Genomic DNA, 14,965 nt, shown 5'->3' with positions numbered 1-14,965 from the left:
TGGATATTTTTTTTGATAAATATTTATTTGATTGGCCTTTCGAAAAAACGTCATTTTTAACAAGACTAATAGAAATTATTTTCTAAGCAATTCAATTAAATATGTACAAAACTTTAAAAAAAGGAGATACCTTAGTAATATTCTTTAATAAAAAACAAGCATTTGATTTAATATTATATATAGAGAGAGTTAACATTTTTGTAAGGAAAAAAAAGATAACAAGGAGAAGATAGGAGCAAGACATATGGTATCAATAAGGTTGATAATTTTGGTAAGAATACAAAAGTGTGCGAGGAGAAGGTAAAACATTATTATGGAATCATTGATTAAATAATATACATCTTCTTCTATCAAGAACGTTATCATTCCCGCCTTTATTATTCAATATTAATATAATATTAGATGCTGATAGTCAATAGAGAACTGAATAAAATGCCTGAAATAACGTCGCCTTCTGTCTGGATTTCTGAAAATGGAGGCCCAGGAATTGGGAAATACTTACCGGACGAGAAACAGATGGTGTGTCGGATTTGTTGATGTAAATTTGCCTTTACTCCCATGTCTAGAATTACACGCCACTCATTATCCTCATCTCATATCAAGAGTATGGATATTCATCTATAAAATCAAGTTAACGATGAATACATCAAGTCAGACTTTAACTTTGATCTCACAAAGATGCTTATTACATGTAATATAACCTTATCCATTGCTAATCCTCCTACGTTCAAAAATTTATAGAGAAATACACGGGTAAATTCTTCCCTTCCCGAGGAACCATCATTAATTAATGGAGGATGTTGGTAATGATGTCATTTATAGAAATACCCCCATTGTAAATTGTGAAGTTGAGATACTTTTCAGCATGTTTAGAGTCATCCACACCAAATTTCGAAATGGAACTTTGAATTTTGTACCATCTAACAGTAGCTAGTCATTTTTTTTTAAATCTAGTCATAAAATATGATTCTATTTTAGCTAAAATGATCAAGAATTGTGATACACAACTCATTAAATGGCAAAAATAAGTACTTAAATGGTCAAAACAACGGGGTTAGTAGCTTTGGATGGTTAACAACTAGTTCGTCTGACATTAGTTTCTTCACTTAAAGACTTGGGTATGATTGTGAGTATCCTTCATGATAATAGTATGCTGTTATACAAGGATAAATAACAGGGGGGAGGAATCTTTTTTGATGACCTTAATAAGGAGTAATATCGCCGGACATTCTTAGCTTTTGCAATAAATCTTTAAGATGGATTTAATTCTAATATTTTTTTTATCAGTATATTTATTGTCTAATTTTATGGTTTTGACATTTACTTTATTATTAGTAATTATTTAGATCTCATCGATAGATATATCTATCCTGTGCACAATTTTATATAGCAACTTCCACATTAGGAAAAAAGGGGGATACTCTTTTTGATTAAACTCTACGTCTGGCTCGTGTGTAGCAACTTAAAGTTATGACATATTTAACTGAATTAATGTCAGAAAAAGAAAATATTATTTGGATCAATCTATTATTTTAATATTCTGTATTTATAATTTATTGTTATTATTAGTTATATGATTACAATTGTTTAATTTTGTATATTTAACATAAATGTATGATGGTTTATTTTTTAGTATGTAGATTATATTTAATTTAAGCCTTCTTTTTAAACTCGGAACTTCAAATATATTTTGTAATACTCTACTTTGTCGTTTCATTAGTTATTATTCTGAGAATATGGTTCATAATGAATTACAATTTCATGGAGTGGGACGTTTTCAAATCTACTGTAACGGATAAAAAACGTCTAACTATATTATACGTAGTATATCTTCATTAAACATTTTGCTAGTAAAAACTTTCGTTATACCCTCAAAAATCATAATAAACAGGCAGCTGAAAATCACATGAGTATTTTAAACAATGACACCATACATAAGTCTTCCTCCCGCCCCCTCCCCTTATCCTTGCACGCGTTTTTCTCTACAGAATTATCAACTTTCGGTATCACTTAATTAAGACCATTGTTAATATAGGCTGTCTGTTGACGGCATTACTTCGCTAACACCCTATGTATTTTATTGTCAGCTGTCGATTCCCTCTTCCCCCTTGATACGTCATGGTTATTTCATAATTTATTATTTTTGATAAAGAAGGTGCCCCGTTTCCTAAAGAACAGAAATACAATTTCTTGTTGATCCCTTGTCGTTTAAATAATATATTAGCTACTTCTCTTTTAATCAAATATTACAAAGCAATATTATAATACACTATCGAATAAAATATGATGTAGATTTTAATAATATGTAATTTATTTTAAGAATGGTGAAGAAATAATTTAACACTGATAGTCTGGGAGTATATAAGAGATAAATGACAGTTGGTATGATTCACTTATTTGGCTAACTACCTTTTTTTCTTTATCGACGAAAGGTTGCGTAATAAAATAAAGGTAACGAAGTATTTTATATGATTTAGGAGGTAGAAAAGGAATTAATCCCATAAAGAAGAGAACCATTTACATTTTATATGCCATTAGTGCATGGAAAATACCATAATTATATTTAAATTGATATATATATGTATTATTATGGATTTTTAAAACAATTTATACCAAAGATAGGCAAATAATGCCATACATCAGAGAGAAGTTAACACCACAACAATCTATTAAATAATGAACAAAAAAAAGGAAGACCACACGCAAAAACCGTTTTTCCGTTTCTAATTTCTAACGTCGTCGTCAGATTATGTGTATTTACTATTTAAGAGTAAAAACTACTTATAAATTATAATCCTCGTCGCCGCTGTAGTGTTTCGACGAGGTCGAAAGACACAAACTATTCAATACCGGGAATCCAGGAAGACTGAGAGAAACAAGGAGAATGCGTGAAGGAATGAGACTAGAAGGAGTTATACATAAACAAGTATATTATAGACATCTTTGTTACTCGACACTACTCCAACAAATACATGAGAGTTACAGCTATTTATACTATTAAGATAGAAGCTAAAATAGTACTTTACATATTAAATAAGAATAAAAGGAGGGGAAGAAGGAAGGAAAGAAGAACCTTTGTATTGTCTTAATACTTTAAAATTTGATTTGTTCTTACAAATATGTCAACTCTATGCATAGCTAAAAAAGTTGTCTCATATTATAATTTTTTTTCATAAAAAAGGGCTCCCCATGTTATTTCTAAAAAAGTATAATTTCATATTTACCAAAAAAATAATTTATTTTGGTAACCTTACCAAAAAACCTACTAAGGTATAGACTATAAGCTTTATATGTCCCAGGCTAGATACACACTGGGCTTTGTTTATTTTCATCATCTAATAGCTATTCCCGGCTAGTTTAATAACGTGAAAGCTAAGCTGCTCTTCTCCCAAACATTATTCAAATTGTCAGTCTGACCACATTAATTTTCGATTGTTTTTTTAGGAATACTTGTTATCTTCAAATAATATGGACATGATCATAGATAAAATAATAGCAATGATAATATTTATTATTATTATTTTTTTAAATTTATTGGATTTAAAATCTAAATGATGAGAATTACTTCAAGGTTTTTTGAATCCCATAGGCATATCCAGGTTTCAAAAGTTCATCTCTATAAAAAATGAAGCATACTTCAATATATTTTCAATAGAGTTCAGTAATGATTTGCTATATATCGTGATCGCTGGATAACGGCCAACAAACATTTGGTAACATTGAAGCAAGAATGAATCTCAATTTTTATATGTCTTGGCTGTTAGTAGTGTTTGTTATTGTTGAGCTGAGATCGACATCGGTGATTTAAGTTTGGGGTAACCTTGTGCTGTGGACTCATTATGGAGGTGATTGTAGTGGCTGAAGATGGGCAATGGAGTAAGGAATTGGCTAATGCGGGTACCAAACTAGTTGTAGTGGATTTTACAGTGTCCTGGTGCGGTCCTTGTAAGACCATTGCTCCTTTCTTTGAGGAACTCCCATCCAAATTCCCAGAGGCAGTTTTCCTGAAAGTGGATGTAGATGCCTGCCCTGGGACTGCAGGGGATCAGGGAGTAACATCCATGCCCACCTTTATTTTCTATAGAAATAAAATAAGAATTGACCGGATGCAAGGTGCGAATTCCGTGGCACTTGAAGAGAAAGTTACAAAGCATTACGGAGAAAGTGGCGGAAGCTCAGACGATTGTGGGGTCAAGGGATTTGTAAGTTCATACTTGATACTTCTCATCACCTCATATTTCACATTTCTTCGTCTTTAGATGGATCTCTCACTCTTCCTCGATAAAAGCAAATGCGAGTGCCTCAATCAGGATGATGATCATCCCTACACCCATGCCCTCAATGACAAAGAGGCCGGATTCCTAGCTTCTGATTGTGATGAACAAATTATCCTCTCTGTCACCTTCACACAGTCCGTCAAAGTCCATTCTCTTAGAGTCAAAGGACCACAGGATAAGGGGCCTAAAAACATTCGTATATTCCAAAATCATCCCACCACTCTTGACTTTGACAAGGCCGACTCCATGATTGCTACTCAGGACATCGAGTAAGCATCTTTTCATTCTTTATTTTTAAGTTGATTTTGCCTTTTCGCCAAGGGACAGGAAAACTCATTTCAATCTAGTACCAACATATTATTTGTTCAGCTTTTTAACTCTTCTTCATAGAAAGGTCAAAAATATGTATCTTAATAATATTATTATTCAAAATCCATAGTTTTTTGATAGATCATATAGGAATTCCAAATATATGTTGAATATAATTTTTTTATTTTGTAAAGTCATCATCCCCTATATTTTCCCATATTCTTTTATTTCTCAGATTAACAAAGGAACAGCTGGATGGCACCCCTATCCCTCTTCGTTTTGTCAAATTTCAAAATGTTCAAAATATACAACTTTTTATTAAGGATAATCAAGAGGGAGATGACATCACTCAAGTAGATTTCCTTTCTATAATTGGAACTCCAATCAGTACTACGAATATGAATGATTTTGCTAAGGTCCCCGGAAAAAATGAAAAATGAATAATACGTCAAAATACATGAATAATTAATTATAGAAATTGAATTATTAAAAATATTATTATTGTACAGAATTATGCTGCATATCTCAGCATTTTTTTTATTTTCGACTTTTTTTATTTGAATCCATAGTTTGAAAAAGATCATTCAAGTTTCTCGATACTCGACCTCGAAATAAAGAGTTAAAGCACGGATTCGCATTTATGAGAGCTAACGTTCTTTTGCAATATAATTGAAAAGAGCTGATTGAATTTAATGACACATTTGCACTGACATTCAAATGAGGCTCTAAAGGATTGATAATATTAAGCCTGTCCTTTCCTGGTCCACGTATTTTGCCAGAATTAATACATATAGTAGCCCCCTTGAAGTCAAAATCTCCATAAAAGTCGAAAAAATCTTTGAGTAGTGCTTCTAGAGAAGGTTTATCTTCATTCAGGCTATATTGGGAGTTCAGGTATGACTGATAACCACTAATATCCGTAAGAAAGTCTCTCTTCACTCCATCCGAACAAATTTTTAATTCTTTTGGATCTAAAAATATGCAAAAATGGAGATAACTATGTCACTATTCTTAACTATCAAACCTCCAAGTTCTCGCAAGCAATCCACAGACGGAAGAATTTTATGATTATGCTGAAGGAAAAATATTACGAGTAGAGTGATTGTGAAGTTAGTAAACATTTTAGTTGGTCGAGTATTCGTGACAAGACCGTATTCCTTGGCCCAGCGTCGTATTACTAGTACGAGGGGCCTTACTCGTGAATCCATTTCTCCATATAAATAGAGTAATTCTGACATGAAAACTCCAGACCTAAAAGATAAGAACTAATATGTAAAAAAAGTAGAAAAGTAAATGTTCTAAAAGTAATCACAATGACGATGCGCTTAAATCACATTCAAGATTTAGTAGTTGGTGATGATATTTAAGGATGGGTACGCGTGCATTTGATATACTTTGAACGTTCCTAATTCCAGGAACGATATCCTGCAACAGATTAGCAAGTATTCGAATATACATTTGAGACATATTCCTTTGTCCGAATCCGCCTTTTACATGAAAATACAATTGACTGGCTGAATCATCATTTTTTTCAAGACTAGAAAAATTAATAACCATATCAAGGTCTGAATCACATGACCCAAATGAATTTACAGAAGAACCAAATGGAAGTATTGAAACAAATGTACCAAATAGGCCACTTAGGCACAGTTCTAATTGTCGACAAGTTAAAAAACGTATTCTTGATGAAATATCGAGCATGTTCGATAGGCGTTCAAATTCTAAGATTTGTAATTCTAGCTTAAATAAGAAAAAACAATATTAGAATAAGCTCAAACGATAGATTAAAATACTATTTACAGATGTTATGTCAGAAAGAAACGAAGGTAGCTCTGTAACTGAAGGCCTTTCTAGGGGGAAAGTGACTGGTATGTAATTAGGTATGGTGTTAGAGGATTTACTGTCTCTTTCCGTTTCCTTGGCTCCCCCACCAAAAAGCCAAGTAAATGGAGATCTCACAGGGATAAAAGTATCAACTTCTTTGCGTGAATAGTCGAAAAACTGAACGCCTTCTTTGGAATAAAGTGCCTTTTCTATAGATGACTCCTCTTGGAATTCGACGATGTAGAAATTCTAAACATTCAGTCAGGGAAATAAATAATTCTACGTAATAAGATCAAATGGGAATATAAATTAATTTAAAATTACAGATAGTTCCTTGGAATCGGCTCGCGAAAAAAAATGGAGAGAATCAACGGGTCCGAGAGATGATTGGCAAGTTAAAAAGAGCTCTTCAGCAGAATATTTGGACTTGACCTGAACCACAAGACTTTTAGCAGCTTGTTTTCGTCTAGTTTGAATTATGGACTCAAATGTAGGAACAAATGGACATTTTTCATCCCTACTAGGGACATGGGAAAGTGTAGATCGGGTCTCTGGCACACTCGAGAGGAGCATGTCTTTAGCTGCAGCTCCACGAGACCCTCGATGACTTCGGTGTGAGGCATAGCGAAGTCCTGTATTAAATCTTGTAATGAACATATTTGATACGATTCTTCCACGCACTAATCTCTAATCCAAGCTCCTGTTCGGACTGTTCTGGTAGCTGGCAATCCAAGATTGTCGATTGGAGAATCCCAGCCGAATCAAAACATACGAGGTTTTGTGATGTTCATATATAGTGGACGCATGTGTGACGTCACATTTTATCCCATCTAGAGCATACAAGAGCATTGATCCAATCATTTTTCTCCTCTTTTCTCGCTTTGGTCTGTTTCATGAGGTGGAGCGCCACTTACGCCAGTTCTAGCGTTCTTACCGGAAGTCAAATCTTAGTTGTAAACCATCATTGCTCCAACTATTTTGTTTCGACGAAGAAGTGGTTTGGATCGAAATGTACGACTATGATGATGTAAGTATGACGTGCGTTATTTCGGTAGAGGGAACGGATTGATATTTTTGTATTTGTGACTGATTGTAGTATGATAGTAACTATGACAGCCCTGCCTATCCAACGGGTGATCCTCTCCTGGATCGAGAATTTGAGAGAAGGGGATCCATGAAATCTGATGGTTACACAGACATCCCAGAGCCTGTATCTGCTTTTCTTCGTCGGTTCCGAGACTTGATTGCGGACAATAACCCCTATGAGATCTCCAAGATGTACGAGTTCTCTTACCCTAAGCTGACGGAGGAGTTTTATCAAAAGACCCCTTGGCCACGTGCGGAAGAACTCACGACCATCCTTGGAATCACGAGTGACGATATATTCTTTATCCTGTACAAAGAACTCTATTTTCGACATATCTACGCTGTCGTGAGTTCTGGGCCTACTCAGGATCAAAGATACGAGTCCTATTGCAACTACTGCAAGCTCTTTAATTACTTTTTGAGCTCAAATACGCCTGTCAAGATGAAACTGCCAAATCAATGGCTCTGGGAAATTGTGGATGAATTTATTTATCAATTTCAATGCTATCAACAGTTCCGTGCTAAAGCCAAGGAAGAATTTGAGGTCGATAATCATGTGTGGGAAGTCTTGCAAGTACTCAACGTTCTTCATTCCATGGTTGAAAAGTCTTGCATCAATAAGCAGCTCGAAGTTTTTTCATCTGGAGGAGATCCGGACTTGGCTGCTGGAGAATTTGGGAGGGTTTCCTTGTATAAAAACATGGGCTATTTCGCATTGGTGGGTCTTCTTCGATTGCATTCTCTTTTGGGGGATTTTTATCAGGCTATCAAAGTTTTAGAAAATATTGATCTTAATCAATCGAATCTTTACTCACGTGTGCCTGGATGTCAGATCACTACCTTTTACTATGTTGGTTTTGCTTACATGATGATGAGACGCTACGCTGACGCCATTCGTACTTTTACCAGTATTCTTACATACATCAATCGTACTAAGAACTTATTCCAGGTAAAATATTTAATAGTATGTTTATATAATCATGATTTATATTCTTCCTTTTTGTTCCATTTGTAATTACAGGCTAAAAACTACCAAAATGATCAAATTAACAAACAAACAGAGAAAATGTACACTCTTCTCTCTATGTGCCTCGTTTTGCATCCTCAAAGAATTGATGTGTCTCTCAATGCTGTTATTAAAGAACGTTATGGAGAGAGTATGTCAAAAATGCAATGTGGAGATTTGTCTGAATTTGAATCTAAATTTGCTTTCGCATCCCCCAAATTTCTTTCTCCACTTCCACCTTCCTATGATAAAGAGTCTAACGAAGGACATGATCATATGGAATCTTTGAAATTGCAATCTAAGGTATTTTAGTGAAATGATATATTTTTTTAATAATTCATACCCATATTTTTAAGGTATTCATGGACGAAGTATCCCAACAGTCCATGTTACAAACTGTGAGGTCCTTCCTACAATTGTACACATCAATGCCTCTTGAGAAACTAGCCGAGTTCATGAACACGACTGTAGATGATTTGGAACAAAAGTTGTTGTGTTTTAAACATAAAATGATGAATGTCGTATGTAAAAAAGGCAATTCGGGCCTTGAAGGAGAGTTTCAGTCCGAATCTGAAGTAGATTTTTTTATTGACCTCAACATGATACATATAGCTGATACTAAAGTGGATGCACGATATGGAGAGTATTTCATTAACCAAATTCACAAGTTCAACGAAATGCATAGAAATATAAAGTCAATTAATATATAGACATTATCATCAGGAGAAACTTGAACTTTAGAACTCAATTTAATTCTCCCAAGTTTATTCTATGTAATTAAATTGTTTTGTCCCATATTATTCATCTGTAGTAATAAAACTACCAAATAGTTTTTGAGTTTCAATTTTCTATTGTTCGATAGTATATTTCAAGAAAATATAAACTTACATAGTACATATGTCAGAAAATCACTTTTTTACATTACAGCTAAAACTGAGTCATGTATACCTGTGTCTTTATTGAAAGGATATATTATGTTTGAAGGGGAGGAAATGTATAACGTATCACAGACTTAATCTAATATAAATATTAATAGATTTGTATATATATATATATATTGAAATATGGTTATGGTGTATTTTTGAGGTGATGTTATTGAATTTCCAGCAAATATTCGTTAAAGAATAAAATTAACAAAAATTAGAAATGATGCCGCAAGGTCATTGTTTTTTAATACTATTGGTAGAGAGGGCGCATTTTGTCAGGGAATAGAGTGAGCGTACAAAGATAGATTAAGGTCAGGGACAAGAAAATTGTAAAATAAAAAACAGAACAACTTTTACTTAGAGAATTAATAATTTCGGTTTCTCTTAAGTTAAAAAAAAACTTGATATAGGTCCTGTATAAATGCTAAAAAGGAACGTCTTCAATTATTAAAATTATATGGGATTGTTCTGAACTTTTGATCCAAGATTATCTGATATGATGATATCCTCATAGGGTCTTTGTGTTATTCGTGCTCGGAGCCGTGGTGCAAGTCTCGTAAATGATACGATAAGAGTTCCTATGATTATTATCAATATTATAACACTGATGATCCCTGCAACAATCCCTCCAATGAGTGCCGCATCCACATCTTCAGTAACTTCATCTAAAGGAGAATGTGCATCATTTGTTTGATCTGTGGTAGATTTTTTGCTGTGTTGTTCGAATACATTGACTTTGGGATCAATGAATGATTCATCGTGATTATCTAAAGTCTTTGGTCGACGACTTAAACAATTCTAATGATATATAAAAAAGATTAAATAAAGTTATTATGGTAATTAAAGGATCAGTTCATTAAAGTCATTATTATATATGGACGGGAATTACGATAATACATGTATACATTTTTCAAACAAATAAACGCAATACTCCTTCTAAGACTGTCCTTCACCAAAGAACAAAATATACGCACAAACATTAACTATTAAATAATATATGTGTATTATACCTGATTACTATCCAAAGTGAATCCCCTGCGGCATTTACATACACCTGATGTGCTCGAAGGTTCTGTTTGAACACATATTCGATTTGGTCCACAATTAAATAAATCGTTGATATTACATTGAGCTCCATAAGTTGGTGGATTATTATTATTGTTGCTACTTGAGGATTCCATCTTCTCAGGGCAACTTAGTACTACGTGAAAGGGAAAAAATAATGTGCACCACTGGTCAAAAAGTATTATATAGAATTGCAAACTATGAATAGATGTTGTGCTTCATTAAAAACGTCTAAAATTCAAGGAAATGATCGTTTTTTGGTATTAATTAAACCCAAGGTTCGAGGTAAAAAATAAGGAATATATGTATATAAAACATGCTTTGTACATAAATAATATGCAATTTGAATAAAAACAATTGTACGGAAATGAAAAATACATAATATTTAAGTTATTGAAACGTTTAATATGTTAGGTAGTAGCTAGCAACTACTGTGATATAATCAACACAATAACCATTAATGTTTCCATGAACTTAACGACAATTGCAGCTGTTGGCAAAATCATGTTTCAAACATATGTTATATTCAAGACACACTAATCTAGTTATGTACTTTAAGCCATGTAAACATTTCACAAGTTAATCTTAATAAATCATAAATTGTGTTTTTATATAAATTAATATATAAAATTCAATTTAAATTTTGAAATATATATGTACCTCTATTTGTACATTGTCATGTGACATTGAAATGACTTTCAAAGTTTAATGTACTATGTACGTACACAATACATGTATTTCGCAATGACAGTGCTATTTTATTTAATCTTCTTTTTGTATTATTATTTATTGTAAAATTTATATCTAACCTTGGGTGTTTTATTTAAAAGAAAAGTGAATTGACACTTGAGTGAAATAAAAAGACAAAATACATGATCTGATTAGATGAAATGAATTGTGGTTAAAGACATAATACAAATGTTAATTTTTTTTTCCTTCTGGAAGTTGGCTAGATAGATTATATATTTTACTTGTGTTATCATGGTCTAAATACCTACCACACTATTTACTATATAAGAACCATTTAACCTCAAAAAAAAAACCCTCTGCTTACTTAACTAATATTCACTGAGTCTTTTTTGTATCAAGGGCAAAGTCATACATAATTTTATAAATAAAGAAAAACAAACAAACATAATATGATGCAACTCTTGGAGTAAAACTTACCAGGGATTTCCGTGTGATTAAAAACTAATTTTCTAAAAGGACAAGTGTCGTTTATACATGCCATGGCTGACAGCCCTAGAATGAGTGTATTGTTAAGAGCATTTCTCTTCAAATGGACTTCAATTTTTCCAGTCAACTCTCCAAATTTACTTGGTGAGAGATTTCCAGGAATAACAGACATGTTGAGTAAAGCACCTACAAGTAAATTATTATTCATTTAAGAGTGTCATTGATAAATACATTATAATACATATATTCGTCATCATTTACCAGGTACTACATATTGTGACTTGTGAGTAAAAATATGAGAAAAGTTATTGGCATGAAATTGTGGAGCATAGCCGTAGATTTCCACACCAGGGACTTCACGACAAGGAAGCACTCTCATTCCAAATGTCAAATCCTTATTCTGAAAAGTAATGAAACAATATTATTAAAAAAAGGATGCACCCAAGGATTCATTTACGCCCAAGTTCCATGTATTGTAATACACGTACATATTATATACTTTATATTGTACACTTGAGGAAAAAAGATTTCACTTTTCTTCAGAATTTATTGAGTCCTCCCACGTGAAAGTTTTCGTTTCAGTGTGTATTTTATATACATATATCAGTAAATTGTTACTTTATACCTTGGTATGTCATAGACAATAGTAGTCCCCATAGAAGAAGATAAACACGAATATGACACTGGCCCTTAAAAAATAAGTCTACTTAGATAATATTACTTAAAAAATGATCTATGATGTCTGAACCCTCCAAGAGGATTCATACGTTCTACCTATGTACATTACATCCTATTTGAAATTCTTGAATAAAACTTTCTTCAAGGGCATGATAAAATTATGTATTCATTTCTTTGCTGCTGCAACAAGCTAAGAGGCAATGATTTGCCTAGATGTATATAACTACTTAAACATAATTACGCCTCATCTTAGTATGTACAACTTATACAAAATTATAATATAATTTCGACAAGAAAAACAAACATTTTGTAAATACGAGTAGATTGATATGTATGTATACAATGTAATTATTTTCTCAAGGAAATAAGGTTTGCTTGAAGGAATCAAGGACGTGTACCTACTACTACAGACACCGCTTTACCTGATAGACTCCAGTACAAGTGAACCCGGAGCATTCTTTGTTTGTGAGACATTTGGCTTGTCCTTGATTTTGTAGAGGCAGTGTTTTATTTTCCAATTTAGCCCATACCATACACTCAGCTCTCTTCTCTTCTTGACCTGTAGTCCATCGAGTGAGGATAACTCCTAAGAATTAAAAAGAAAGATATTTTGTGTGTTTCATCAGAGTATCAAGGATATGATTGATACTTATTACTAGATCGTGTATCATCATCCCTATGTACTATTAACGACCTTTCTATAAATAAATATATGATTTTTTTAAATATCAAACACACACAAAGAAAGCTAGAAAGAGAAACACAAATCCTTTTGAACTCACAGTCACAGCCCCTTCCTTCACCATTCATAATATAATATTATATACATCATCTTCAAAAAATTTTCACTTTTTATTTATATTTCTCAAAAAAAAAAAACACCTTTCCATAGGTTCAAAAATGAGTACCTATTTATTGGAGTATTCTTTTATTTTAGATATAATATAACACCAGCACAAGGTACTTCCTAGGCATTTTGTAAAGGCCATGATAAGGTTCAAGGATATATATATATGCATATCTATATAGGTGAAAAGTTTATGGGTTACCATCAACAAATACATTTTAGAAAAACCTTGAACTTATTTTTTTTCATTGTAAACTCACTCTGTACATATTTTGTATTCCTTATTCAACATAACATTTTGTCTTTTATTTTATCTAATGAAAATAAATGAATCATTCGAGAACAAGACATAATGTAGTGCCCTAATTTTCTTCCATCTCCTTGGAGGAGATGTCTGATTTTTTAAATTTATTTATCTTGATATTAAGGAGTTCAGAACAGGATCATTTTCAGCGAGTAATAATAGGTGGATGTATTAGTTATTATAAGTACCCCCCACACGGGAATACGGAGAAGAGTGAAAGTATGTTTCATAGTCTTTGTGGTGCAATATATTTACTTACACTTTTGAATATAATAATATCAATATAATAATAGTATAAATAAATCTATTTTTTATAAATCATTTCACTTTCCAATTTTATATTTACCATTTTTGTTCGATAGAACAAATAGTATACATTACATAGTAACAATTACATATTTATTATTAGTTAGTTAGTTTCTGCTCTTGCACTCTTAGATTATGATTACCTGATAGAACTATGAGTAAATGACGATAAACCATGATGTGCTATGGAAATAAAACACTTGCACAGATAAACACTTTTTATTAGTATATTATATAATAGTATAAAAAATAATTGGTAAAAAGAAGCTTTTAGAACATGCTAAGAGAGGAACTCCGATTTCACTTCTCAGACGTAAGGATCTATCAAGACTAATAAAAAAAATTAAAGTTCCTGATGAGTTTTCCTTTTTTTTAATAAATATATATATATACATATTATATCCATTCCCTCCTTTTAAAATGTATACTATCCAACCATATTATAAAACACATTTTCATAGAATATAAGCGCACGCCTTGGTTATTATATCCTTATTTCAAATTTCCCGCACTTTTTTATCCTAAAAATATTATGTTATTATTCATTAATTCGAACACTATTTCCCTTCGTTTTTTGCTATATTAGTACAATATTATACTGCCTGTTATAATGTGTATTTTACCCCTTAAAATGTTGGCAATTTATAACAATTCTTTTATTCTAGTATCCAAATATTATGTTATGTATGTCCTAATTAACCAACTATATATAACAAATAAATATATGCCAGTGTTGTTGTTAGTATTATGTACATATATTGTTCTACTCCAATCTCTTCCTAGTGGCGGTTAATTAAATGATTAAAATATTTATGCATATTTTATGTATATATTCATTTATCAGTGTGTTCCATACCGCAACAATGGCTAAATAAGTCATTGAATTTTCTGAAGCATGAAGTCTCATTAATTCCTGTACCTAATTATGATGTACTACTCTGCTTGAGTTATTGTTTTAAGGAATTAAAGATATTTAATTTGTGTGGTTAAAATAATGGGCAAGTTCTTGGGAATAATGTCCTTAAAATGCCATGTTTTGGAGCTATAATTCATTTCCTTTATACCTTGACAAAACTATTAATTCTAATGTTCTTTGCGTAAATCAAAATCTTTTATTCATTTATTATTGCCAGTAAATTCTTCCAAAAAATACATACAAAA

General features: G+C 32.1%; 4 protein-coding genes across 4 annotated transcripts; 2 read left to right on the top strand and 2 right to left on the bottom strand.

The window, feature by feature from the left end:
- Positions 1-3,660: 3,660 nt before the first annotated feature.
- On the top strand, positions 3,661-5,097 carry Txl (Thioredoxin-like). The gene is made up of 3 exons (XM_040708733.2): positions 3,661-4,202; positions 4,260-4,546; positions 4,822-5,097. The coding sequence occupies exons 1-3, from the start codon at positions 3,840-3,842 to the stop codon at positions 5,024-5,026; spliced, it is 855 nt and encodes a 284-aa protein (XP_040564667.1). The 5' UTR covers positions 3,661-3,839; the 3' UTR covers positions 5,027-5,097.
- Positions 5,049-7,257, bottom strand: LOC121114692 (poly(A) RNA polymerase, mitochondrial). The gene is made up of 5 exons (XM_040708728.2): positions 6,735-7,257; positions 6,387-6,659; positions 5,899-6,326; positions 5,611-5,837; positions 5,049-5,557 (listed from the first exon to the last, which is right to left on the bottom strand). Exons 1-5 carry the CDS (start codon positions 7,065-7,067, stop codon positions 5,124-5,126), a joined length of 1,695 nt encoding a protein of 564 aa, XP_040564662.1. The 5' UTR covers positions 7,068-7,257; the 3' UTR covers positions 5,049-5,123.
- A 41-nt stretch (positions 7,258-7,298) lies between these two features.
- Positions 7,299-9,396, top strand: eIF3l (eukaryotic translation initiation factor 3 subunit l). Its single transcript, XM_040708729.2, has 4 exons — positions 7,299-7,437; positions 7,507-8,445; positions 8,518-8,805; positions 8,859-9,396. Exons 1-4 carry the CDS (start codon positions 7,420-7,422, stop codon positions 9,210-9,212), a joined length of 1,599 nt encoding a protein of 532 aa, XP_040564663.1. The 5' UTR covers positions 7,299-7,419; the 3' UTR covers positions 9,213-9,396.
- Positions 9,330-14,136, bottom strand: LOC121114696 (uncharacterized). The gene is made up of 6 exons (XM_040708731.2): positions 13,948-14,136; positions 12,770-12,933; positions 11,931-12,069; positions 11,661-11,855; positions 10,439-10,629; positions 9,330-10,226 (listed from the first exon to the last, which is right to left on the bottom strand). Exons 1-6 carry the CDS (start codon positions 13,979-13,981, stop codon positions 9,882-9,884), a joined length of 1,068 nt encoding a protein of 355 aa, XP_040564665.1. The 5' UTR covers positions 13,982-14,136; the 3' UTR covers positions 9,330-9,881.
- Between the last annotated feature and the right edge of the window lie 829 nt (positions 14,137-14,965).

This window comes from Lepeophtheirus salmonis, chromosome 3 (genome assembly GCF_016086655.4).
Source record: "Lepeophtheirus salmonis chromosome 3, UVic_Lsal_1.4, whole genome shotgun sequence".
Lineage (NCBI taxonomy): Eukaryota > Metazoa > Arthropoda > Copepoda > Siphonostomatoida > Caligidae > Lepeophtheirus > Lepeophtheirus salmonis.
This window is presented reverse-complemented; position numbering and strand designations above follow the sequence as displayed.

What these genes read in the sequence shown, in the direction of transcription:
- eIF3l (XM_040708729.2), top strand. An exon ending in GTACTAAGAACTTATTCCAG is followed by an intron (nt 8,446 to 8,517) that starts GTAAAATATTTA and finishes TTGTAATTACAG; the next exon opens with GCTAAAAACTACCAAAATGA. An exon ending in CTTTGAAATTGCAATCTAAG is followed by an intron (nt 8,806 to 8,858) that starts GTATTTTAGTGA and finishes CATATTTTTAAG; the next exon opens with GTATTCATGGACGAAGTATC.
- LOC121114692 (XM_040708728.2), bottom strand. Translation starts at nt 7,067, where the DNA reads ATGTTCATTACAAGATTTAATACAGGACTTCGCTATGCCTCACACCGA. An exon ending in CCGATTCCAAGGAACTATCT is followed by an intron (nt 6,660 to 6,734) that starts GTAATTTTAAAT and finishes CTGAATGTTTAG; the next exon opens with AATTTCTACATCGTCGAATT. An exon ending in GATTTAAGCGCATCGTCATT is followed by an intron (nt 5,838 to 5,898) that starts GTGATTACTTTT and finishes CTTATCTTTTAG; the next exon opens with GTCTGGAGTTTTCATGTCAG.
- Txl (XM_040708733.2), top strand. Translation starts at nt 3,840, where the DNA reads ATGGAGGTGATTGTAGTGGCTGAAGATGGGCAATGGAGTAAGGAATTG. An exon ending in ATTGTGGGGTCAAGGGATTT is followed by an intron (nt 4,203 to 4,259) that starts GTAAGTTCATAC and finishes CTTCGTCTTTAG; the next exon opens with ATGGATCTCTCACTCTTCCT. An exon ending in ATTGCTACTCAGGACATCGA is followed by an intron (nt 4,547 to 4,821) that starts GTAAGCATCTTT and finishes TTTATTTCTCAG; the next exon opens with ATTAACAAAGGAACAGCTGG.
- LOC121114696 (XM_040708731.2), bottom strand. Translation starts at nt 13,981, where the DNA reads ATGGTTTATCGTCATTTACTCATAGTTCTATCAG. An exon ending in TAATCACACGGAAATCCCTG is followed by an intron (nt 10,630 to 11,660) that starts GTAAGTTTTACT and finishes CCTTTCACGTAG; the next exon opens with TACTAAGTTGCCCTGAGAAG. An exon ending in TCACTTTGGATAGTAATCAG is followed by an intron (nt 10,227 to 10,438) that starts GTATAATACACA and finishes ATATATCATTAG; the next exon opens with AATTGTTTAAGTCGTCGACC.